Source organism: Neophocaena asiaeorientalis, unplaced genomic scaffold, assembly GCF_003031525.2.
Source record: "Neophocaena asiaeorientalis asiaeorientalis breed wild unplaced genomic scaffold, Neophocaena_asiaeorientalis_V1.1 scaffold171, whole genome shotgun sequence".
NCBI classification, from domain to species: Eukaryota; Metazoa; Chordata; class Mammalia; order Artiodactyla; family Phocoenidae; genus Neophocaena; species Neophocaena asiaeorientalis.
In genome coordinates, this window is record NW_020174013.1 from 3310842 (window position 1) to 3337074 (window position 26233).

The window sequence follows — 26233 nt, forward strand, 5'->3', positions numbered from 1 at the left end:
TATAAATAAATAACTACAAATAAGCTAAAATGTGTTATTAAAACATGAATCCACAATTGTACACTTTAAAAGGGTGAATTTTATTGTATGTGAACTGTATCTCAACAGAGCTGCTTTAAAAAAATTAATAAACCCTTCAAAGTATCACTCAATTTTATTATAGTAACATATTAAGATAACAAATTCATCAAATAGAATAACTGATACAATTTTGCTCAACAGTTTGGGGTCAGAATATTTAAAAATGAAGAGAGGGCCATTAGGTAAACATATGATATATACCTTTATATCCCTGTGCATTTTTCCTTTACTGTGAAGATAGTATAATCCCTGGAGTTTCAAAAAAAAAGAAAAATTAACAAGACTTTACTACAGAACATCCTTTGGGATTTAAAGTCGTCAATGAGTAGTATTCTGTCTTATTTATTTACTCATTACAGAAAGCACTAGTGATAATCATTTTATTTTACCAGAGTATCCGAAAAGATAAAAGAATCGAGAAAATGAGAGGCGGAGCTCAGTTTGAACCACTAATTTTCCTAAGAGAAATAATTTTCACTAAACTCTGCAAATAGTTTGAAATAACTTTTTTAAAGTAAATATCCAATTTGTATCAGAATGAGTTTCAATCCCATAAGAATGCTTAATTTTCAAGCTTTTCTTTGGTATTAAGAGGAATATAAAAATAAATAACAAATCCATAGTGCTTAAATTTTAGGAGGTACATTATGATACTGAATCTTTAACGTGTTTATTTGCAAATATAATTTGAGTTTACTACACAACTTTGAAATGTATTAAATTCAAGAGTTTACCAAACTAGAATATTTAAATCCTTACTCTGCTTAACAGGTAATGCACAATAATTAAACATTTAATTTAATAAAGAACATTACTTTTTAATTAACATTGAATTTACCTGTAGTGTTTCTCTGCTAACATATGCAATTTGCAGTTCTGACAGAGGTCCCGTTACTATAAGAGGAAAAAAATTAATGTTAATAAAATTAGTCAAAGTATGTTTTTCAATAAGAGACAAAGATTACAAGTTCCACTAAGCAATAGACTTAATATACTTAAATTCTACTTAAAAAGTAAGCTTCATGAGGGCAGGAATTTTAAAAAATCTGATTTGCTCATTGTATCCCCAGTGTTTAGAACAGTGCCTGGCATGGAAAAGTTACTCAATAAGTGTTTGTGGAATGAATAAAACATTGAAATAGTCACTGAAATTAATTACATTTTCATGTTTACACCTGATCATATTACCTCTTACATGGTAAAAGAAAGCAAGCATGGCCAAGACGTTTAGCTAGTTTTTATTAAAGCTTTTTTAAAAAACTGACATGTAACACTGACTAGGTTAAAAATCAATACTTTTCCCCTAAAATAATTAGCTTTATAGATATAAAATTAATACATGTTCAATATAAAAAATTCCAATCAACAGAGACAGGTCTTTTCCTTATCCAAACCAGTATTACTCAATAATAAACAATACCAATAGTTTGGCCTATAGTCTACCAGATGACTTAATGCATAGATGTTTTATATAGTACAGGTATGTAGTGCACAAACACATAAACATAAATGGAATCATACTGTACATACAATTCTGAAACTTGCCTTTTCACTTATCATGGACATCTTTCCATATCAATATACATAGCTTAATCATATAATATTTGAATATTTCCTCTGTGCACATCTTTCGACTATGAAAAGCATTTAAACAGTTTTCTCTTTCTCGCTATTAAATCACTTTAGAATAAAGAAGTAAGTTAGGCAGGAAAAACTATTCTAGAAACTGAATCAAATTCCAACCATGAAATCACGTGCTAGACAGTGATCTCCCATTTACCTAAACTTAACAGCTTTGTAAAAATGCATAGTTCAGAGTCCTTGTATTTTACAATTGTGGAAGAGAGAAATCTATTTCACTTAGATTCTTTTGGGGACAAGACTAAGTTTAAATGAGGATAAACCTTATAGTAACTAACTTCCGTGGCTTGTAAGCCTACTCTCATCCAGTAAGATAGACCTTCTTGAGATGTGTGTTCCCACAATACAGCAAATAAGATAACCTGAAAACCCTGAAAGTAACACCAGGAAAAAAATTTTTAAATAATCTTTTAAATGCCTAGCTAAGCTCATAAACAGTAAGAGACTTGTCCAGAAGCCAGACGCAAAAACGAAAATGAGAAACAGAATGGTAAAAATGACAAATAGTCTAGTTGTCTCTTAGGGGAAGGCCAATCTTCGTAAGCTAGGACTTTAGTTTTATCCCCTACATGGGCACAGAAGAAAAGGTTATAGCTCTGCAGAAGAAGAGTTAAAACAAACACCCACATAAAACCAGAATCCTTAAAGGGCTACACCCTCATTAAAATAGTAGACTAGCAGCAGGAGATGACTAGGTATTTGTGTGTCACGGCCTGGGATATGGACAGGAGAAAAAAATGTTTCCTCTTAGAATTTAAAAGCCCTCTTCTTCACTCAGGTTTAGGGTTCAAATATATATAGAAAACAATGAGGTCACTGGGGTCCCAGGGGAAAAAAAATCCAACACTGTTAGGACACACTCTCAAAAGCCATACGGAATTCCCCCTGAAGATGATCTCAAAATTATGAAACAAATGAGAAAAAAAATTCACCATAAATGATATAACAGAATGCACAAAGTTGTTAAAGGACAATATTAAACAGAAAGAAAAATGTTCAGTGAAAAATAGAGACAAAAAATCTATTATGTTGGAACAATAAAAAGTTCTGTTAGTTCTCAAAGAAAAAGTAAACAAAAGGAGAGGAGAAGGAACTCATGAAAAAATGTAAAGTCAAAAGTTGCCCTGCTGCCCTCACCCTCGTGGTCAAAATATGTCCATGAATTCTCTAATACATCCCCCTCAAGAGCTGGAACTTAATTCCCTTCCTGAGTGTGGGCTGGACAGAAATGACTTGCTTCTAAAGAACAAATTGTGGTAGTAGTAACAGAATGCAAATTCTGAGACTACATCATAAAAGGTTTTATGGCTTCCTCCTTGCTCTCTGGCATCATTTCCTCTGGGAGAAGCCAGCTGCCATCCTGTGAAGACACTCAAGCTGTCCTATAGCGAGATCCTTGTGGCAAGGAATTGAGACCTCCTGCCAATAGCCATGTAAGTGAATCATCTTGAAAGCAAATCCTCCAACCTTAATCAAGCCTTCAGATGACTACAGTTCCAGCCAAGAGCTTGATTGCACCCTCATGAGTGACCATGAGCTAGAATCATCCAGTTCGCAGACATTTGGTCCTGCCCCAAACCTCCCTAAGACTTTTGGCCCACACCAAAAGGCTCTTGATATTTGTTCATATTTGGTCCTGCCCAAAATGTCCATAAGACATTGGGTCCATGCCAAAAGATCCTTGATATCTGGTCCTGTCCAAAACCATGTGGCATGAACCAAATATGCTCATGGACATTCTGGACAGGACCAAATTTCAAGGATTTTTGGCATGGACCCAATGTCTTATGCATGTTTTGCCCTGTCCTGCAAGGGAAATCACCCAATTAAGCCATTCTTGAATTCTTGACCCTTAGTAACTGAGATAATAAATGTTTTAAGATGACAAATTTTAAGATCATTGTTATGCAGCAACAGATAACTAATATAGTTCTCCTTTCAGGAGAGTTAAACTTAAAACAATCATTTGGAGTAAATGATGGAATTAAGGACTTAAGAGAAAATATAAAATTTGGCTTAATGGTACTTTATAAATAAGTGGAAATAATTTTTAAAAGGAGGCTTTAATAAAAAAAAATTTTGCATGATGGATCAAATTTGGTTTGTATACACCAGCAAAGAAACAAACAAAAACCCACAAGCACTGTGGTAATTAGAAAAGTAGAACTTGTCTTTCACCAAATAAGGTAATCCAGGATATTTATTCTACTCCCCACAGAATGACAACATGATGAAAGAGAGAGAGGAGAGGAGGAAAGAGACACACACACAGAGAAATGGAGGTATATGTTTTATATGGTGATGCAAGTCGACAGCAGTGTATACTACAGCCAAAGAGGAGTATACGTTGCCATGAGGAGGTTATCTGGTAGAAACCTGGGTGCAATCAAAGGTGTGCATACAGAGAAAGACAGGGTTTGGGGCTACATATAAGCCTGTATATTCTCAGCATGCATGTTTGAGAGCATCCAAGTTAATACGAAATTATTTCTTCCACTGACCCAGTTGCTGTATAAACAAATCAGTACTAACAGATTCATATTACCATGTTACTTCCATCAGAGGGATGAAATGGAATAACAATCATGACAACCTATCTCTGTAACTAAATTGGCTTTCTTGCTTCTTAATGAAGAAAGCAGAATCAGACACCTAAGATCAATCATGTATATCTGATGGGACTACCAGACAATCTAAGACTAAAAAATAAGTATGCTTAAATAAACTAAAGATATAAAAGAAGGGATGAAAAATTACAAGGAAAGAATAAGACAAAAAATGGAAAGACATGTGAAATAGAACCAAACAATTTCTAGAAATGAAAAATATGGTCACCAAATTAGGTGTACGATCAGTGAACCAGAAGATGGTTATGAGTACCCTCAGTGCTCTGAGGGATTAAAAAGTGGAAAAATGAAGCTCACTTTAAGAGATATGGAGAGCTAATGTACATCGAACTGAAATTCTAGAAGGAGAGATCAGAGAACCTGAAGGAGAAAATATTTGAAGGGATAATAATTGATCATTGTTAGACTCGATAAAAGAACTAAAACCTTGGACGTAAGCACTTCAAGTCCCAAGCAGGAAAAGTAAGTCTACATTTAGATACTAGAAGCACCAGAAGTAAAGAGAAAAATCTTAAAAGCAATTACAAAGAAAGGAAGATTACTTGTAAAGGATTTCAGCAGAAAGTACCAAGAACTACAGAAACTAGAAGACAACAGCCCAGCATCTTCGAAATGCTAACAAAAATACCTGTCAACCAAGAAAATGTGCCTATGTCCACTTAAACTATCATTTAAGAATGAGGATCAAAGACTGAGAGTTTACCACTACAGGCCTAGCTGAAACAAACTTCAGGAAGAAGGAAATTAAATCAGTAAGTGTGGAAACAATAGTAGAGAAATTAGTCCAAACGAAGACCAAAAAAGGGGAAAATAGCTTTTTGAATGTTTAACAAGCTTCCAGAAATACCGTGTATGTTCTGCAATGCAAAATGATGACAAATATTTATCAATTTTCACTAAACCTTTGAAATCAAAATGTCATTAATAAAAAGGAAAACTTTCTCAAATATGAAGAATAGCCACACACCTAAAAAAAATATATTCTCAGAAAATAACTTTTTTTTTTCTTGCCTCCTTTGTCATAGATTAGTTGACCATAGGTGTGTGGGTTCATCTCTGGGCTTTCTATCCTGTTTCACTGATCTATATTTCTGTTTTTGTGCCAGTACCATACTGTCTTGATTACTGTAGCTTTGTAGTATAGTGTGAAGTCAGGGAGTCTGATTCATCCAGCTCTGTCTTTTTTTTTTTTTTTTTGTGGCCACTCCCATTGCAGAGCACAGGCTCCGGACGTGCAGGCTCTGCGGCCATGGCTCACGGGCCTAACCGCTCCGCGGCATGTGGGATCTTCCCAGACTGGGACACGAACCTGCATCCCCTGCATTGGCAGGCGGACTCTCAACCACTGCGTCACCGGGGAAGCCCCAGCTCCGTTTTTTTTTTTTTCTCAAGGTTGCTTTGGCTATTTGGGGTCTTTCGTGTCTCCATACAAATTTTAAGATTTTTTGTTCTAGTTCCAAAAAAAATGCCATTGGTAATTTGATAGGGATTGCACTGAATCTGTAGACTGCTATGGGTAGTATAGTCATTTTCACAATATTGATTCTTCCAATCCAAGAACATGGTATATCTCTCCATCTGTTTGTGTCATCTTTGACTTCTTTCATCAGTGTCTTACAGTTTTCCGAGTACAGGTCTTTTACCTCCTTAGGTAGGTTTATTCCTAGGTATTTTATTCTTTTTGCTGCAATGGTGAATGGGATTGTTTCCTTAATTTCTCTTTCTGATCTTTCATTGTTAGTGTATAGGAATGCGAGAGAATTCTGTGCATTAATTTTGTATCCTTTAACTTTACCAAATTCATTGATTAGCTCTAGTAGTTTTCTGGTGTCATCTTTAGCATTTTCTATGTATAGTACCATGTCATCTGCAAACAGTGACAGTTTTACTTCTTTTCCAAGTCAAATTCCTTTTATCTCTTTTTCTTCTGATTACTGTGGCTAGGGCTTCTAAAACTACGTTGAATAAGACTGGTGAGAGTGGACACCCTTGTCTTGTTCCTGATTTTAGAGTAAATGCTTTCAGTTTTTCACCATTGAGAATGATGGTTGCCATGGGTCTGTCATATATGGCCTTTTTTATGTTGAGGTAGGTTTCCTCTATGCCCACTTTCTGGAGAGTTTTTTTTTTTTTTAAATAAATTTACTTATTTATTTGTTTTTGGCTGCACTGGGTCTTCGTTGCTGCACGCGGGTTTTCTCTAGTTGTGGCGAGCCAGGGCTACTCTTTGTTGTGGTGCACGGGCTTCTCATTGTGGTGGCTTCTCTTGTTGTGGAGCACGGGCTCTAGGTGCGTGGGCTTCAGTAGTTGTGGTACGTGGGCTTCAGTACTTGTGGCTCACAGGCTCTAGAGCGCAGGCTCAGTAGTTGTGGCACACAGGCTTAGTTGCTCCGTGGCATGTGGGATCTTCTCGGACCAGGGGTCAAACCCGTGTCCCCTGCATTGGCAGGCAGATTCTTAACCACTGCACCACCAGGGAAGCCCTCTGGAGAGTTTTCATCATAAATGTGTGTTAAATTTTGTCAAAAGCTTTTTCTGCATCTATTGAGATGATCAGATGATTTTTATTCTTCAATTTGTTAATGTGGTGTATCACATTGATTGATTTGTGTATATTGAAGAAACCTTGCATCCCTGGGATAAATCCCACTTGATCATGGTGTATGATCCTTTTAATGTGTTGTTGGATTTTGTTTGCTAGTACTTTGTTGAGGATTTTTGCATCTATATTCATCAGTGATACTGGTCTGTAGTTTTCTCTATTTGTAGTATCTTTGTCTGGTTTTGGTATCAGAGTGATGGTGGCCTTGTAGAATGAGTTTGGGAGTGTTCCTTCCTCTGCAATATTTTGAAAGAGTTTGAGAAGGATGGGTGTTAGCTCTTCTCTAAATGTTTGAAAGAATCCGCCTCTGAAGCCATCTGGTCCTGGACTTTTGTTTCTTGGAAGATTTTTAATCACAGTTTCAATTTCAGTGCTTGAGATTGGTCTGTTTATATTTTCTATTTCTTCCTGGTTCAGTCTTGGAAGGTTGTGCTTTTCTAAGAATTTGTCCCTTTCTTCCAGGTTGTCCATTTTATTGGCATAGAGTTGCTTGTAGTAGTCTCTTAATAATGCTTTGTATTTCTGCGGGGTCTGTTGTAACTTCTCCTTTTTCATTTCTAATTTTATTGATTTGAGTCCTCTCTCTCTTTTTCTTGATGAGTCTGGCTAAAAGGTTTATCAAGTTTGATTATCTTCTCAAAGAACCAGGTTTTAGTTTCATTGATCTTTGCTACTGTTTTCTTTGTTTCTATTTCATTTATTTCTACTCTGATCTTTATGATTTCTTTCCTTCTACTAACTTTGGGTTTTGTTTGTTCTTCTTTCTCTAGTTCCTTTAGGTGTAAGGTTAGACTGTTTGAGATTTTTCTTTTTTCTTGAGGTGGATTGTACTGCTATAAACTTCCCTCCTAGAACTGCTTTTGCTGCATCCCATAGGTTTTGGATTGTCATGTTTTCATTGTCATTTGTCTCTAGGTATTTTCTGATTTCCTCTTTGATTTCTTCAGTGATCTCCTGGTTATTTAGTAGTGTATTGTTTAACCTCCATGTGTTTGTGTTTTTTACTTTTTTTTTTTTCCTGTAATTGATTTTTAATCTCATAGTGCTGTGGTCGGAAAAGATGCTTGATACGATTTCAATTGTCTTAAATTTACCGAGGCTGGATCTGTGACCTAAGATGTGATCTATCCTGGAGAATGTTCCATGGGCACTTGAGAAGAAAGTGTAATCTGCTGTTTTGGGATGGAATGTCCTATAAATATCAATTAAATCTGGTCTACTGTGTCATTTAAAGCTTGTGTTTCCTTATTAATTTTCTGTCTGGATGATCTGTCCATTGGGGTAAGTGAGGTGTTAAGTCTAAGTCCTCCACTATGACTGTGTTACTGTCAATTTCCTCTTTTATAGCTGTTAGCATTTGCCTTATGTATTGAGGTGCTCCTATGTTGGGTGCACATATATTTATAATTGTTGTATCTCCTTCTTGGATTGATCCCTTGATCATTATGGAGTGTCCTTCCTTGTCTCTTGTAACATTCTCTAATTTAAAGTCTATTTTATCAGATATGAGTATTGCTACTCTAGCTTTCTTTTGATTTCCACTTGCATGGAATATGTTTTTCCATCCCCTCACTTTCAGTCTGTATGTGTCCCTAAGTCTTTAGTGGGTCTCTTTTAGACAGCATATATACAGGTCTTGTTTTTATATCCATTCAGCGAGCCTGTGTCTTTTGGTTGGAACATTTAATCCATTCACATTTAAGGTAATTATCAATATGTATGTTCCTATTACCTTTTTCTTAATTGTTTTGTTTTTGTAGGTCCTTTTCTTCTCTTGTGTTTCCCACTTAGAGAAGTTCCTTTAGGATTTTGTGTAGAGCTGGTTTGGTGGTGCTGAAAATCTTAGCTTTTTCTTGTTTGTAAAGCTTCTGATTTCTCTGTCAAATCTGAATGAGAACCTTGCTGGGTAGAGTATTCTTGCTTGTAGGTTCTTCACTTTTATCACTTTAAATATATCGTGCCACTCCCTTCTGGCTTGTAGAGTTTCTGCTGAGAAATCAGCTGTTAACCTTATGGAAGTTCCCTTGTATGTTATCCCTTGTTGCTTTTAATAATTTTTGTCTTTAATTTTTGTCAATTTGATTACAATGTGTCTCTGTGTGTTTCTCCTTGGGCTTATCCTGTCTGGGACTCTCTGTGCTTCCTGGGCTTGGGTGGCTATTTCCTTTCCCAAGTTAAGGAAGTTTCTGACTGTATCCTTTTGAAATATTTTCTCGGGTCCTTTCTCTCTGTCTTCTCCTTCTGGGACCCCATAATGCGATTGTTGGTGCATTTAATGTTGTCTCAGAGGTCTCTTAGGCTGTCTTCATTTCTTATCATTCTTTTTTCTTTATTCTGTTCCACGGTTGATTTCCACCATTCTGTCTTCCAGGTCACTTATCCGTTCTTCTGCCTGAGTTATTCTCCTATTGATTTCTTCTAGTGTGTTTTTCATTTCAGTTTTTTTATTGTTCATTTCTGTCTGTTTGTTTTTTAATTCTTCTAGGGTTTGTCAAACATTTCTTGCATCTTCTTGATCTTTGCCTTCATTCTTTTTCTGAGGTCCGGGATCATCTTCACTGTCATTATTCTGAATTCTTTTTCTGGAAGGTTGCCTATCTCCACTTCAATTAATTGTTTTTCTGGGGTTTTATATTGTTCCTTCATCTGGGACATAGTCCTCTGCCTTTTAATTTTGTCTGTCTTTCTGTGATTGTGGTTTTCATTCTGCAGGCTGCAGGACTGTAGTTCTTCTTGATTCTGCTGTCTGCCCTTCACTTTTTTTTTTTTAAATAATACATTTGAAAAATTGTTTTATTTATTTATTTATTTATTTTTTTGCCTGTTTTGGGTCTTTGTTGCTGTGTGTGGGCTTTCTCTACTTGTGGCGAGTGGGGCTTACTCTTTGTTGCAGTGCACGGGCTTCTCAGTGCGGTGGCTTACCTTGTTGCAGAGCATGGGCTCTAGGCACGTGGGCTTCAATAGTTGTGGTACGTGGGCTCAGTAGTTGTGGCACCTGGGCTTAGGTGCTCTGCAGCATGTGGGATCTTCCCAGACCAGGGCTCAAACCCATGTCCCCTGCAATGGCAGGTGGATTCTTAACCACTGTGCCACCAGGGAAGTCTCAGAAATAACTTTTCATGAAGCAGATATGTCCCCATGTTTTTCCTTCTGGCTTTCTTTTGGCCATGTGGCACGGCATGCAGTATCCTAGTTCCCCAACCATGGATCCAACCTGTGCCCCTTGCAGTGGAAGTGTGGAGTCTTAACCACTGGACCACCAGGGAAGTCCCTCCTTCTGGCTTTCAAGGCTCTCTACATCTGACCACACTCTCCAAATACATCCCAGACAGACCAGTGAGAGGGATCTAACATGTCACACCTTCACATCACTGTGCTGCTGTTTCAACTCCTGGAGTACACGTGTGTCTCTTCTTTGTATCCGTGGCTTGTATCCATGGTTTACCTATCTTTTAAAGACCAATTTAAAGCCCACTTTCTTCATTAAGCCTTCTAAAACAGTTCCAGAAAATCTATCCTTTCCTGTTTCCTATTCCAACTGAACTAACTATATATAATATGCCTTCTTTAGAATTAGCAAATAATTCAACTGCGTGTAATTTCTCAACTTATAAAGTGAATGCTCCTTTCGTCTGTATATATCTTAAATTTCCTTATGTATCCAAATAGCATAATGATAAAACACACTTTCCTCAAAACAACATTGTTTAACATAGTAAATAATTACATTTTAAGAAATTCTACTTAATCTCTTTCACATATACTTTGGTCTTACCATGATAAATATCCTGTAAAGAACCACCTCCACAAAACTCCATGCAAATCCAAAGTTTATCTCGCCTATAAAAAGAAAATAAGCATTATCACATTTTCATGATTAAAGTTATTTGAAGTAACAAGTATTTTAAGGTCATATGCCAATACCTTGAAAAACCACATAAATGCAATGTGCTAAGAGAAAAGCTAATATCTATGAGTAAACGAATTACTTAACATAATGTGTTGCTGTAACTCAACCCAAGGTTTTAATCCTTAAAATACACGATTTGTAGGATGTAAAGATGTCATTTGGCACATCCAAATGAGAGAAAATGTCCCTTTAGTTAAAAAGCCCCCTCCCTCACAGTTTATCCATCTACCCTATGACTGCATTATAAAAGTTAAATGTTAATTAAAAGGTTCATACCAAAAATTATATAGAGAAGATTCATCAGAGAATAGCCAATACATCTCAAAGTGTATCACTTTGATAGCTCTTCTCATTGACAAAACAGACAAAATGTAAACTTTACCCTCATATCTAGACTCAACAAAGATTTTTCCAAAATAACCTTTGTTAAAAATTTATCACTCACTTGTCTTTAGTAGCATTTCTCTTTCACACTCACAGTATAAGACAGCATAACCACATAGTCACAGGAGAAATAATTAGCAAAGCCATAATCGCTTATTCCTTTGTTGAATCATTCATTACTTCATCTCAAAATGTAACAGGAAATGTACTATTCTTGCGGGGGCAGAGATGGAATAGAAAGTCTCTGAACTCAGCAAGCTCAGTCTAACACAGGAGAAAGATTCTGCCTTAATAATACGTTGGTGTCTCTTACCACTGCATTCACAGTGCCTAGAAGGATACCAGTAAATGAATACTTATTTCATAAATGAATGAATGCATGAGTAATTGAAATAATAAACAAATCGATTAGAGCCAGGGTCAGCAAATTATGGCCAGTGGGCCAAATCTAGCCTGCCGCCTGATTTTGTATAGCCCAGGGACTATGAACGGTTTTCACATTTTTAAACAGTTAGGGGGGGTTTCAAAAGAAGAATATTATTTCTTGACATGTGACAATTCTGTGAAATTCAAATTTTAGTGTCCATGTAAAGTTATATTGGAATACAGTCACACTCATTCATTTACATATTATCTATGGCTGTTTCTGTACTAAAACAGCAGAGGTGAGCAACTGTGACAGAGAGAAACATACGAAGTCCACAAAGCCTAAAATATTTACTATATGGTCATTTACAGAAAAGGTTTGCTGACCCTTGGACTGTATTATAGTTTGATTAGTGCACAATTCAGGCATGTATAAAGTTCTGTGAGAACCCAGAGGTAAAAATAATTAGGAGAGTCAATGGAAATTTTAAGGGAGGAAATAACATTTGAGTTGGGTCTTGAAGTTAAAGTAGGAATTCACCACTAAGAGACAGGGAAAGGGCCTGTGCAAAAGAATGAAAATTTGATGCCACATTTTAGAGACTGTGGGTGATTTAGTGTGAGTTGAACTCAGGCTACCTGAAGAGAGAATGGCAGGAAGTGAAGCTAGAATAGGCTGAGGTCATACTGTAAAACAGTGGTTGGTTTGTATACTCCTCAGTTTAGTTACTTTCATCTGGATAGTCTCTAGTTCGTCAATGTCTCTTAAAATGCAGCACCCAGAATCAAGTACTAGTCTGAATACTGCATGAACAGTGCATTAACAAGTGGAGCTGTTATCAGGATTGGACCACATATGGCAGTGGTGGTGTGATTAAGCAGACCTGAGAGGTGAGCTGACTTGGTTGGGTGTGATGGACCATGCACCATATATCAAGGGAACACAACCTGTCAGTGTGAAGGTCAGCAAACTTAAAAGAGTACAGAGTAAAAAGTACCATGATTCTAGAGGCAAAGCTGAAGATAGTGAAGCCCAGAGAAAGAAATCAGGACCTCAAATTCACAGGTGGTCCACATACCAGTGAAACTGAGTCATGACTGCTGATGGTAAAGTATGACCTAGTTGCCCAGTGGCCTGGTTTGAATAACTCACAGAATGGATGCCTGGGGCTGGCAGATGCATGGTCTCATCCAAAACGATGAAGGCATTTATGACTGGTGACTGTTACACAGGGAGAAATCTAAATCCCCCTGAGAATCGAACAATTATGTCCTTTATATGAACACTTCTATTTCTTATTAACTTCAGCTTCTTAGCAACTGCATTCAACTGCTGGTTTGCAGTTTGAAGTTAACTAAAACCTCTAGATCTTTTTTTACATAGAAGTGGTCAGATGAGTTTCCTTTCTAGCTCCCTATTTGTATATCTGGTTCACTGAAACTATGCACAGGACCTTGTCCTTATTTGTTAAATTTCATCCTTAAAAGAAAAAAAAAAAAGAAGTTTTCACATGCATCTTATTAGCTCTCCAATTATTTTACTTAAAATAATTGGAGACACTATTGTGACACTATTTCTAAGTGTAAATACACCCCTCCTACCCCACGCTCCAGAAGTCGTTGGTTAGAAAGCCCCTTATCAGGAGCAAGAGCTTTGCGTATAAACTATGTGGACCTGCACTACTGAGTTTACTAATGAGCTTAAGGAACATTAGGAGTAATTTTTCCACTGGTGACATGAATGGCACTCTAACTATGTAGACTGCTCAGAATGACCATTTGGCACCTCTCTGTGCCTCTCTTAAACTGAGGTATAAAACTCTGGCAAGTCTATCAACCAATATTCTTTGAAATGATGCTTAGACTCCAATTTAATATGTGTAATGCAGGATTTCATAGCCTGATCTCTCTAGACTGAGTCCTTCCTCTAGAACAGTGATTCTCCAAGTGCGGTCTGGGGGCCTCTGAGAGTCCTGGAGATCCTTTCAGGGGGTCAGCAAAGTCAAACTCATTTTCATAACAACACTAAAAATTATTTGCCCTTTGCACTCTGTCTTGAAAATACAGTGGAGTTTTCCAGACACTACAGGAGCAGGAAGTGTGATGATGATGTCATCCCTCTGACAGCTACTGGAATATGTGCTTATGTATTCTTGTTTCAAATGTTTCTCAATTTTAATATCTAATATAGTAAATATCAATAGATATAACCCATACAAACCAAAGCTCTTTGGGGGTACTCAATCATTTTTAAGAGTGTAAAATAAAAGGGGTTCTAAGACCAAAGTGCTTGAGAACTACTGCTCTAAAATATTTTCACATCTGCTGCACATGAAACTTTCATATAAAATTCCTGCCTCAAGGGCTTAAGCAACAGGCAGCTGGGACTTCTCACATCTCACAGAAACTGGCTGAATTGTTTTGGGGTCTGCTCAGGATAAGTAAACTGCTTAGTAAAGGACATGGACTATACGCCCAATAAACGTAAGCTGTTTTCTACTCCTTTTGTTATATTTTGTCTTGTTGTGTTTTATTTATGTGAGGCACCTTAAACTGCTCCTGGAACTCAGTGAAGGTGTAATTAAGTAAACTTGCCTTTTTCCTTTTTTTAAGAAAAAAAATAGAAGAGAGATGGTATTGATTTGACATAACTTCTTACTAAAGTAATGCTAATCACCACTTCCTTCCTATAAGCGCTCACTAATTATGTGATTAATAATTTATCTTAGATGTTTGCTGGGGACAGATGACTGACATCAAGTTTAACGGTCTGTATTTTCTAGAAATCACCGTTTCCTTTCCTTTGCAAATTGGTCAATGCTGATCACTAATCTTTTGACACCCCTCCTATTTGTCAAGACACTCACCGACAGTGGATGACAATCATGTCTGCTCTATTTTCAGTATAGTAATGAGATATAATTTATATAAATCTAAAAGGCTTACATTCATTTAAAGTGTCTGGTGCTCTATAATTATCTACTCACCTATCTGTACTTCAATTCCTTCTTAATAATGCTTTTATTAAGCATTATTTTCCTACCCTTTCCAGTTTGAAAACAATTCTCCTTGTAAAGAAAATGGATGCAGGAAATGAGTTCTCTGCTTTCTTACATATTTCAATATTATACCATCCTCTACTTGAAGCTGGTCTACCCCCTTTCTCACCTTGCTTGAAAACACAATTTTCTGTTCACTCAATGTAAAATGATTTTCCAACTTACAGACTGAGAAAAAAAAATCATAATTATATATTTAATACTTTATCTTTTAAGATGCCTAAAACACTTTACCTTTACAACATTCTATTCTATTACCAAAAACGCCTGAATATTCAGAGTCTACTAGAAAAATGACTTCCATCTGTTCTAAGAATGTCTCTCCTGTGATGGTAAATCTGCATTTGCTTTTGGTCACTCACCAAGCCATCTGCCTAACGGGAAAGGACTTGAATCAGATCAGTCCATTTGATGCAGGCCAATAAATTACAAAATCTTTGTCCCTGGGTATCTGAACTAAAATAAAATTAATCACTGAGGTAAATATACAATATATCACTATTAATTCTCTGGCTCAACAAATCCTTATAATTCTTCTTTCTTATTCTGTAAAATTATCTTTCTGACAAGGAATAGAAAAAATAAGTAGAGAGGGGAAAAGTTCACTATTTTCATCTTCTAGTTCAATGTTTACTAGAGCATATAGGAACTAACATTCTAATAACTATTTCATTAAATTAAAGAGGTTATCATTTCTAAAACACACCTTTTAATCTTCCCACACTGAACTAAGTATAATTATTTATATATTTTGCCCAAATATAACATGATTTAAAAAGAAAAATAAAATATGAGCATGATCACCAAGGATAAACAGCTCTCAAATGTCTGCTAGAAACTAGCAGACCAGTCATTCCCCCAGGACAGGATGCCTAGCCGTGCCCCACACTGCAGTACCCTGTACTTTACTGTAGGTTATCTTGTTGACCAAAGCACTTGCCAATGGCTACTCCATCACATTCAGCAAAATAATTCAACTGTAACCTCAACTGTCAATGTGAAAAAGGAAAAGTTTAATAACTGCTAGATGTTTTAGTTTAGGATAGCTCATGCTAATGTATGCTGAATTTAAAATGTTTTGGTTCATTTTTAAACAAATAGGCAAAAACGACCGCATTCCAAAAAGTTATACGCAACCCATCCACCTTCTTCCCCTTTAACAATGAGGGGTAGCTATGTATTCAGAGGATACAAGGTGACCTATTTCTCTATAATTGTACTTAACACTCCCAGTTTGGCATAATATTTGACAAAGAACGGGTCACTGGACAGCAGTTCTATGTGAAGTATGTTCCCCAAAAGAAACCACTGCACAGTTAAATCAGTTTTAGAAATGTCATATACTAGTCTTCTCTTCTCTTGGAAATTAACAATGCCACTGGTATTTTAAGGCCTCTGAGAAATCCTGTGGGGTGGGAGTGGGGCACAGAATAGAAGGAGAAAGGGAAGGAGGAGGTGTGGAGAGGGAAGAAAAGGTGGGAAAAGGAGGAGGAAGATTAGAAAGAGGGGAAGAAAGGGGATGGAATGTTGGGAAGGGGAGAATGGAGAAGAGGAAGAAGGGGAAAAGATAACAGAGCAGAGGGGAGAGGGAAAATGAAGAAGAGAAAGAAGAAATACAACTTCTCTAATTTTGTTTAGTTCGCTACATCCCCCAATTATTTTTTCCATAGACCCATTTTTTCACATATCAGCATCCCTCTGAACAAATGTCCCGTAGAAATACCCCAGCAATACTGGTATAAAGAAGTATCTCATAAGGTAGTTCCACCAAATTTCTTAAAGAGGACCATTAGTGAAACACTGGTAAAATCCAAATGCAGTACCTTAGTTTAGCTAATATTATTGTACCAGTGTTAATTTCTTAGTTTTGACAAATGTCCCAGGGTTATGTAAGATGTTAACACCAGGGAAAGCTGCGAGAACTCTTTGTACTATCTTTGCAACTTTTATGTAAATCTAACATATTCCAAGATTAAGTTTCTTTTTTTAAAAAAAGACAGTAGCTGGGTATAAATTAAAGTGACTTAACTGTAATTTTTATTTTCATAGTGTGAGCATTCAAAAACGCATTTTCAGTTAAGATTCTGTGGTTTCCCTGGCAAGTCCTGTCTCTGGCTCTAGAAAAAAAATTTCTTCCAGTTTCTATATAACTCAAGGGACTACAAGTCCTGGCAAGTCCTGTCTCTGGCTCTAGAAAAAAAATTTCTTCCAGTTTCTATATAACTCAAGGGACTACCATCTCTTTCTTGGATTACTGTAATAAATGTACCGTATAAAATTAACTGACTCCTTGTCTCAATACCCTACACCCCAAGTCCATCCCCCCATAGAATATACTACCTCTGTGTTAAAACCTTCCAACAAGTATGCTCAATACATATAGGTCCTAATTAAGGCATAAAAGGTTTCTTTTTTGCCTAAACCTCCACAGTCTTAACCTGCTGAACTACACCCTTTCCCCTTAAACTCTAATATGAGATTATTAGCTATCTCCTGAACACTTCATGATTTTTTCATGCATCCATTTCCTTTGTCAGAAATTACAATTTTCTACATACATATACACACCACAGCAAATGCATACTAATCCTCTAACACCCAGTATTTGGGAATAACATCATTCAAAGAGCTCTCTCTGATTCCCTTTGACAAAATCACATATTCTACCACATCTTTATCACTTTATATCTTACGTCAAAATGATTACTGCACCTAGCATTGCAATTATTTGCTCATGTCTATTTTTTCTATTCAATAGTAAGCTCCTTAAAAGGCAAGGACTGTTTTATCTATCTTAACATCTCCAGAAATCAATACAGCACTCTAGACATCCTAAGAAATAATGTAAACACACTTTGTAAGTGGTGATGATTCATAAATGTATTATTACTATGAGTTAAATCATGTTCATCTAAACTACTACTCTGGATTTCAAAGGTTTAAAATATCTGATCTAAATAAAAGTGTTTTCAGTGCATGGATCTGACCTTCTGACAGCTCATCTTTTGAGGATCATTTGCTGTTAGTCAAAGCTGAGCATTATGAGATCAGACTAGAAAGGAATGTTCCAATTTTCTTAATTTATTCTTAAAGGATATGCTGGGCGAAGGAATGCTTAGAAGAATCTGAAGTTAAGATCATTCTTTGCTTAAAAGAAGCAATCGTTTAGCTCTACTGAGAATAAAGAATAGGTCTATGGTGATCTAAATCTGTTGTTTTGTAAATATACACACAGAAATACAGATAAAAATATATACCACACCAGGACTATTTACTTTAAATTCTAAACTTTCAGAGAAAAGTTTTCTCTATCCAGTTCTTGTTGTACAGTATGTGTAATTAGGCACTCAATAAACACAGGCTTTTAATGATGTTGAAGAGCAAGTAAGGACGGCCCCATCAAGAGTATAAGGCTTCTGTCTTACAGGAGCTCAGTCTCAATATTCCTTTGGGAAGTGAGCATAGCTCACTATAACCCTGTTATAAAATACGCTTCTGAACTTAATTATTTGCTGGTCATCTATTCAGTAAATTCATAGGGTTAAGTCTGATTTCCTGGAGGGGAAATTTATTAATGGTCAAACCACATTACTTCAGTTTACTCAATTTTTTTGTCCAAATTTGTTATAATAGGCTATAATGGCAACAAGATAGAAGGAAGAAGGTCAATAAGAACAGTATATATTTTAGGGGGTTTGTATCAAGTTCAAACAAACAAGCTCATTGCCTTCTGAAAAATCATTCAGTAATGAGAAAGAAGCCAAGAAACCATGTTCCCTCTGAGACTAAATCTGCCATTTCCGGACTAAGTAATATGTACACCAAAAAGACTGCTGGCTAGGTACCTGCAGAGCCAGTTTAAATCCCAGCACCAACAATGAGTAGCTGGATAACCTAAAGAAGTCATTTATCCAGCAGTCTCTCTTCTATCAGCAAAAAAAAAAAAAGTGGGCTAAGTGACAAGACCTCTTGGTCCCTTCTAGCTCTAACACCCCACAAGGCTAATCATTATCCCATAGTCCAAATCTGCCTGAGTCTAGACTTTAATTAGTGAAGCAGGGAAGAATTTCTATAGAAGAAAAGAGCTAAAGAAAGAGAGGATTAATCGCTGTTCCACATTATACTACCAATTGCTTTCGTATCACTTTCATCAACTACACATTACAGAATAAAATTATATATTTAAATCAGTTTTCCTATCTCAGATCATACAACTCCAAATGAACACGCTTTATTAAAAAAAAAAAGAATGACTCTAATTTTGTCTGTTTCACTACGGTTTCTGGGCAGTTTTGCTCTCTGTATCCTTATACTTAGATTAAAATAAAAGTATCCTCTAAAAAAAATCCATTGAGTTACACAGAAGACAGAAACTTGCACACTGTTCTGTATGTATACTATGCTTCAATTTAAAAGGTTTACTTTAAAAAAAAAGGATATTCAAAATACAGTCAGAATACATGGTTCCTGATATCTAAAAGTAAGTACAATTTTTGTTAGGCATAACCTCAAATTGGCTCTCTTGTAGCATGTCTCATGGTTAAGGTTAAAGAGTATGTCACTACAGAGTTGTGCTATTTTGCCCCAAGTCTCAACAAAAATGAATACAAACCAAAAAGGAATTCTGTATTTTGGTAACAAGATCAAACGTTTTGCTGCCTAACCTGTGTGGGAAGGCTCTTGCCTAAGTAACCCAGAAAGTCAAATGTCCAGTTTAGCTTTATGTTACTTTTTGAATTTTGAGGGGTGGGGTGGGTGGGTGTGAAGTACTGGAAGTTTATTTGGTCAGCTTTTTTTGGCAAGGAAGTAGAAAGGCCAAGTCAAAAGTCATTGTGATCCATAAGCACAATACCACAGAAAGAACTCGGACCCTCCTCTGTCAATAACTTGAAATGAGACTGTGAACTAAATACTCAATGTGAAACTCTCAAACACCTTATTTGTAAAATGGAAATAATATTTACCATAGAGTAATATTCCTAAGAGCATTGTTGAAAAGATCAAATTAGGCACTAACCTGATGGTATTTAAAAAACAGTTAACAGTAATAGTAATCGTAGCAATAGTAGTAGCAATACAAGTTAACATTTATTGAGCATTTATTATGCTCTAACCATTGTTCTTAACACTTTACTTATATTTACCAATTACCCTTGTAGTTATCACATCATGTAGCTATTATTATTATCCTTATTTTATAGATGAGGAAATGGAGGCACAGAGTGGTTAAGTAATTTGCCGTAAGTCACAAAGTTAGTAAGTGATGGAGTCAGGACTCAACCAACCCAACCAACCTGACTCCAGAACTCAAGCTCTAAACTACCAACTATACTACTGTCTCTGTGGCAAAAAGATCATGCTCATTTCACCACACCAAGGTTGCCATGTAAGTGGGTGGGGCTCTCCTGGAATAACAGGTTAGGCTTTGGATGGTCCCATATTTCTGGAAGACTCAGACCATGTTTGAGAAATTCTGAGTTCAATGTCCCTGGGGAAACACAAAAACTCTTAAAAAAAGATCTGTCTGCTCTTGGGGGAAGAAAACTTTGTAATGCTTCTCCCAAATGAGTCTAAGTAGGATCATTTTGTTAGGACCAATAACAGTGAAACAAATTGTTTTGAAGTGACAATTTACATGTGTTGACAGAAATCAGTTATTTGTATCATGAGCTTAAATGATTGTAAGAGACTTCTTTGAGCTGATGGAGTAACTGCCTGTGCTGAGTCTGTCCATAAGATAAAAACTGAGGCAGAAACTGTTGTTAGGTTGTTGTCTGAACCACCCACCATTAAAACAGTTTTAAACTGGCTGTTAAAGAACCCATTCAAAATGTTTAACAGCCACTGACCTCGGGGTAGCACCTGTCCCTACATGAACTAAAGTCCCATTAAACCCACCCTTTGACCTCGATGAAGGTGGGCAATCAAAGCTATCCAAGAGCGGTCAGAATCAAGAAGAGCTGGTCCGCCTGGCCTTTCACAAGCTGGAAGGAAGAGAGGGCAGAAGTACCCCGTCTTTTCCATATGCTGTGCCTGCATCAGAAAAGAAGTGTTTTGTACTTGGCTCACAGACAGAATGGGAGCTGTAATAAGATACATCCTTATTCTTACCCTACAGTATATGGGAACCAAACAGAAGAGTTTTTTAAATACCTAAGAAAACATTCTCTAATCCTTCCCCTTTGGAAGGAATCTTGGAAACAACTAGGTCACAGTGCTCAACTCAACTGCATACAGAAGTGAATGGAAACGCAAGATCTGGCCTTGAGGTCATCCCCTATGGAATATGACCTGGGTTCGGAACCTGGCTTGGTCCTGCCAAACCAAAACAAGGGGCGGCAAATTCAGTCCTTCTAAGTTCACTTTAGGACCTGGGAAAATAAGTTAGTAAAATAATTATAATTCCTAGTCCTCTGGATAAATGAAGGGAAGGGATGATGCAATACTTTGAGGCTAGAAGCACAAAAGAAAAAAAAAGGTTCTAATAAAAACAACAGATATACTTTGTAAATTCACCCAAGACTAGAAGAAAGGGGCAACAGGATGGCGTATTTAGATCTCTGGTCTACCACAGGAAGACTAACCATAAAAGTCAGTTTTTACTTGCCAGCTTCCTCACTGAAACTACACCCAGAATTCCCAAGAGTATAACAGACAAATCACAGACTATGGTATGGGTTACAGAATTAACATAAAGAGGTCATAAATAAAAATTCCATTCATATGAAGATATCTTATTTTCAAAGCATGAAGAAAACTACAAAACTTGGTATTAGAGCTAACTTTATTTTGTTAAATGTATTAGGTGATGGAAATCATTACTGCTTTTCATAAGGGAAACAAACAATGTACCTGAGATAGCTTCCAAAATAAGCAACAATATTTGGGTGCTTACAGTCTTTCATCATAATAATTTCTTGCTGCACAACTGCAAAGTCTTCTCCTAGAATAAAAAATAAGCAAGTTGAATATTTAGTAGGTAAATTTCAAAATGTCGATTTCTTTCAAAACATAAAAAATATTATTGATATTATTTTTAATGACAATTTCAGTCCTATCTTGACAGGAAGTAAAGTACAATGATTAAAAAGTATGAACTCTGGTCCCAGACTATGTTGGATTCAAATCCCAACTCTGTCCCTTAAGCTGTGTGAACTTGGGCAAGTTACTTGACCTCTGTGCCAATTTCTTCCTCTGTAAAATAGGGATAAAACTAATAATAATCTATCTTATATGGCTATTGTAAGGGTTAAGTGGGCTAATGTATGTAAAATGCTTAGAACAGTATCTGACACAGAGTAAGCACTAGATAAGCATTTGCTATTATTACAATTATGCCTTGGATACAATCATCATATAATTCACTAGAAATACATTATGTTTTCCCTTTCTTAGCAAATAACATTCAATATAATTTTATTTATTTATTTATTTTTGGCTGCGTTGGGTCTTCGTTGCTGCGCGTGGGCTTTCTCTAGTTGTGGCAAGCAGGGGCAACTCTTCGTTGCAGTGTGCGGGCTTCTCCTGTTCTCTTGATGCACAGCATGGGCTCTAGGCACGTGGGCTTCAGTAGTTGTGGCACGCAGGCTCAGTAGTTGTGGCTCGCGGGCTCTAGAGAGCAGGCTCAGTAGTTGTGGCACACGGGCTTAGTTGCTCCGTGAACCCGTGTCCCCTGCATTGGCAGGCGGATTCTTAACCACTGCGCCACTAGGGAAGTCCCAACATTTAATATAATTTTGCACAAGGAAGCATTTCTTTTTTAAGTTAGGGCAGGAACCCTTATACACTGAGACTATCAAATGTACCTCCACAGCTCTTTTGGTAGAGCTGAGAGGGCTTACTCTAGCAGTACTGGTTTACCAGAAGCACCCCCCCGCACCCCCCCCTCCCCTGCCACAGGCTTATCCTGTATTCGAGTGCCTTGCTCCAGCTGTGCTGGGATGTAGAATGGGATTGTATTTAAGTCTGGTCAGACTATCAGCAAGTATCTCTCTCCTTCTACTCCCTCCCTGCCCAAATTCTTCAAAATAAGATCTGGCAATCCTGTAACAGTGTCACACATGTTCCTGGTTCCTGAATGAACATTTGTCATGGAGAGAGACAGAACTGCCATGCATGCAAATGTGGTAAACCAGAGACTAAGCAGAAAGAGAACACGTGGAAGTGCTTACATTGAAATCAAAGCAGCTTTGTATTACTAATTCAGTTTTTCAAGCATTATATACTATGAATAGCCTGATTAAATGTATATTAGTGGCAAAATCAAAAATAGGTTTCCCAAACTGAAGTTTAAATCGTAAATATGAGGTTGTTATGGCAAGCCCTTGACACTTCTGGCCTGGCATTTTCCTACTGTAAATGTAACTGAGGCTTGAAAGTAGCCTAACCATGAACCATCTGAACTCAATATCAAAACCAACCTTACTGCCCCAGTGACAAGGGAAGAAGTAGTAGAGGAGAGACAGTATGTCAGATTCGTAATTTCTGCAATGAAATGAGTACAAAATCAAAGGTCTCTAAAGGGAGAATAGAAAATCTTTATGCCTTCAAAATCTCAAAAGAAAATCACTGAACTAGGTAGGATCTTCTGGGTTTACTTCCCACCAGTAAGAATTTCTGATTCAGTATATTAAGAAAAATCCAAGATAAACACAATAAAGCCATAATGAGATGAACTCCAATTTTCAGGGATATACGAAATACTTTGAAAGTTCTAAATTTTGCTTTTCACCTGCCTTTCGATTATACTTTTCCCCAATTCAGTGACTGGGTTACATGAGATCAAAGTTGATACAGTCAGCCTGAACTCTAGGACTAGTTTAATAATTAGAGGACAGGAGCTCTCTTTCTAGGAGCATCCCTGAAGCTGTTAGTCGTCACACAACCTCCAAGGCAGCCAGCTTTAGAATAACGCTGATCTGCAGAAAACACTGAGAAGAAACATGAAAAGGGGGAAGGAGGAAGGCACATGACCAGTGTAATTAGCTACTACAGGAAGCCTCATCTGCCTGGTAATTTTCAGATATACCTGTTCATGACCAATAAACTCCTTGCACTGTTTAAGCCACCTTGAGCTGTGGTTTCTATTATACCTGTAAGCATCACTGCATCAATGTCTTCATGTCTATGTCCTCACTGGAATGTTACATCATCTAGGACAGGAATGATACCATCATTTCTGTATCCCTAGCACCTAATATGCAATCAATGAAGCTGTTACCTGAATGAATCATAATAATAGCATAATCATAGCACATAATTCTACTACATGATGACTCTAAATCAGGAGCATCCGCTTTTGGTTTAATTTCATCCAGTTATTAGCATGTTTTATACAATTGTTTGTTTGCTACTCCTGTGGTTTCACTAAAATCTATGAATGGCTTTTTAAGCCTTCAACCACGTCTTTCCCAGGAAATGTTGTTGATCCAAAGTGCATCCTTTTTGTCCTATGAAGTCATCCCTATGTGATTATGACAATGGCCAAATTAAATTCAGTATTTTTGTGGGGAAAAAATCCAAAGAAAAATTCCACAATTTGATTTTTAAAGGTAACTGAAAAAAGGTAGATTTGGGTAGGAAAAAAGAAAGCAGTTTAATACATTAATTAATCCAACGGAGCCTAACAGAGTTAAAGGACTTTCTTCAAAGTTCAAGAGAAATACATTCTAAAGGATAAATTAATAGTCCCCCCCAATGGGATGGTTAGACAAGATAATTTTGAAAAATTCTTTCCAATTCTGAGAGATTATGAATTTTCGGTAAAATTTTTGACATTAAAATGAAGAATACATCTTCCAAAGGATGGCAAAAATAGAAACAAAACCTAATTGAGAAAAATAAGCAAGCCTACAAGTAGAGCAGATCATGAATAAATCAAGTAGACAGGCAGAAATATACAGACTTACACATGCAAAGTTCTCAGAATAAACATGACACAATACTGAGTGTTCAATAAATGTTAACTATCTGTAGTAGGCCGAATAATGGCCCCAAAGATGGCCAGGTCCTAACCTCTGAAACCTGTGAATGTTACCATACATGGCAAAAAGGGGCGTGCAAGTATGATTAAGTTAAGGATCTTGTGATGGGGAGATTATCGTGAATTATCTGGGTGGGCCCTTAATGTAATCACAAGTGTCCTTATAAGAAGAGGCAGAGGGAGACTTGACTATAAGAAGGCAAGGAGCAAGATGCTATGTTGCTGGCCTTGAGGATGGAGGAAGAGGCCAAGAATGAACGAATGCAAGGAATGCAGCTCTAGAAGCTAGAAAAGGCAAGGAAATGGATTCTCCCTTAGAGTATTCAGAGGAAGGCAGCCCTGCTAAGACTTTGATCTTGACCCAGTGAAACACACTTTGGACTTCTAAATTCCAGAACTTTAAGAGAATAAATTTGTGCTGTTTCAAGTCACCAAGTTTACAGAACTTGTTAACATAGCCACAGGAAACTAATACATGATTACTATCAACATTTTCACTTTGGCAGAGCTGGCTAGCCATTCACAAATAATCTGTGCTCTCCCTTCCATAGTGTGGAAGTTACTGGTGGGAGGCAATTATCCCATCAAAAGACATTTCCCAGTCAACATGATGTGCCAAAGAGAACAGTTCTTGCCAATGGAATGCGAGCAAAAATAATGTGTCATTTCCCTACTCTTTCTTTCCCCATTAGCAGGCTACATGACACTGTGAGGTCCCAGAAAATGCAAGTCTGGGTCCCTGAGTCACCCAAAGAAAGAAAGTCATCCAACAACTTGAACATCTGCTCTAAACTATTGCATAAACTTGAAATAAAATTATATTATGATCTAGCTTAGTTATTACAGTAGTTAGCATTATCCTAAACTGATATAATTACCATCCATTTACGAAAAAGGTTGTCCAAACCGTAGGAGGGGCTTCACAAATGTTTTAGTGGGTTAACAAACACGAGACTCTGTCCCTCTAACAGAGCACAGATATAATGAACAAGATCATAGGCACTTCTATTTGCTTTTATTTTTTATACAATTATTTTTTAATACAATGCTTTCCTGTAAAAAGCTATATTTAGTCAAATATGTGAGAGCAAAAGGACACTTGAATGTTATGGGGGTGGGTCTCTCCCTGAAAACTACAATAAAACATAGACTTCCTTGCCTTGTTTGTTTGTTTGTTTATTTATTTATTTATTATTAGTTTTGGCTGCATTGGGTCTTCATTGCTGCACGCAGGCTTTCTCTAGTTGCGGCAAGCAGGGGCTACTCTTCGTTGCGGTGCACGGGCTTCTCATTGGGGTGGCTTCTCTTGTTGTGGAGCACAGGCTCTAGGCGTGTGGGCTTCAGTATTTGTGGCTCGCGGGCTCAGTAGTTGTGGCTCATGGGCTCTAGAGCCAGGCTCAGTAGTTGTGACGCATGGGCTTAGTTGCTCCGTGGCATGTGGGATCTTCCTGCACTGGGGCTCGAACCCATGTCCCCTGCATTGGCAGGTGGATTCTTAACCGCTGCGCGACTGGGGAGGCCCTCTTGCCTTTTTAGATACAAACTGACAATCACGGTATTTCCAACATTTCATACAATTAT

At 37.1% G+C, this 26233-nt stretch overlaps 1 protein-coding gene across 3 annotated transcripts in view; it reads right to left on the reverse strand.

The window, feature by feature from the left end:
- MAP4K3 (mitogen-activated protein kinase kinase kinase kinase 3) overlaps positions 1–26233 on the reverse strand; it is a 127171-nt gene that overhangs the window by 75667 nt on the left and 25271 nt on the right. For 2 of the 3 annotated variants that reach the window (XM_024753545.1, XM_024753544.1), the window contains exons 2-5: positions 21523–21613; positions 10727–10791; positions 920–975; positions 283–330 (exon numbers count right to left, since the gene is read on the reverse strand). In XM_024753545.1, the coding sequence (XP_024609313.1) occupies positions 283–330; positions 920–975; positions 10727–10791; positions 21523–21578 (225 nt within the window). In that variant the 5' untranslated portion in view covers positions 21579–21613. Of the gene's footprint in view, positions 1–282; positions 331–919; positions 976–10726; positions 10792–21522; positions 21614–26233 lie in introns of those variants that run through there. The other variant, XM_024753546.1, reaches the window with a different exon arrangement.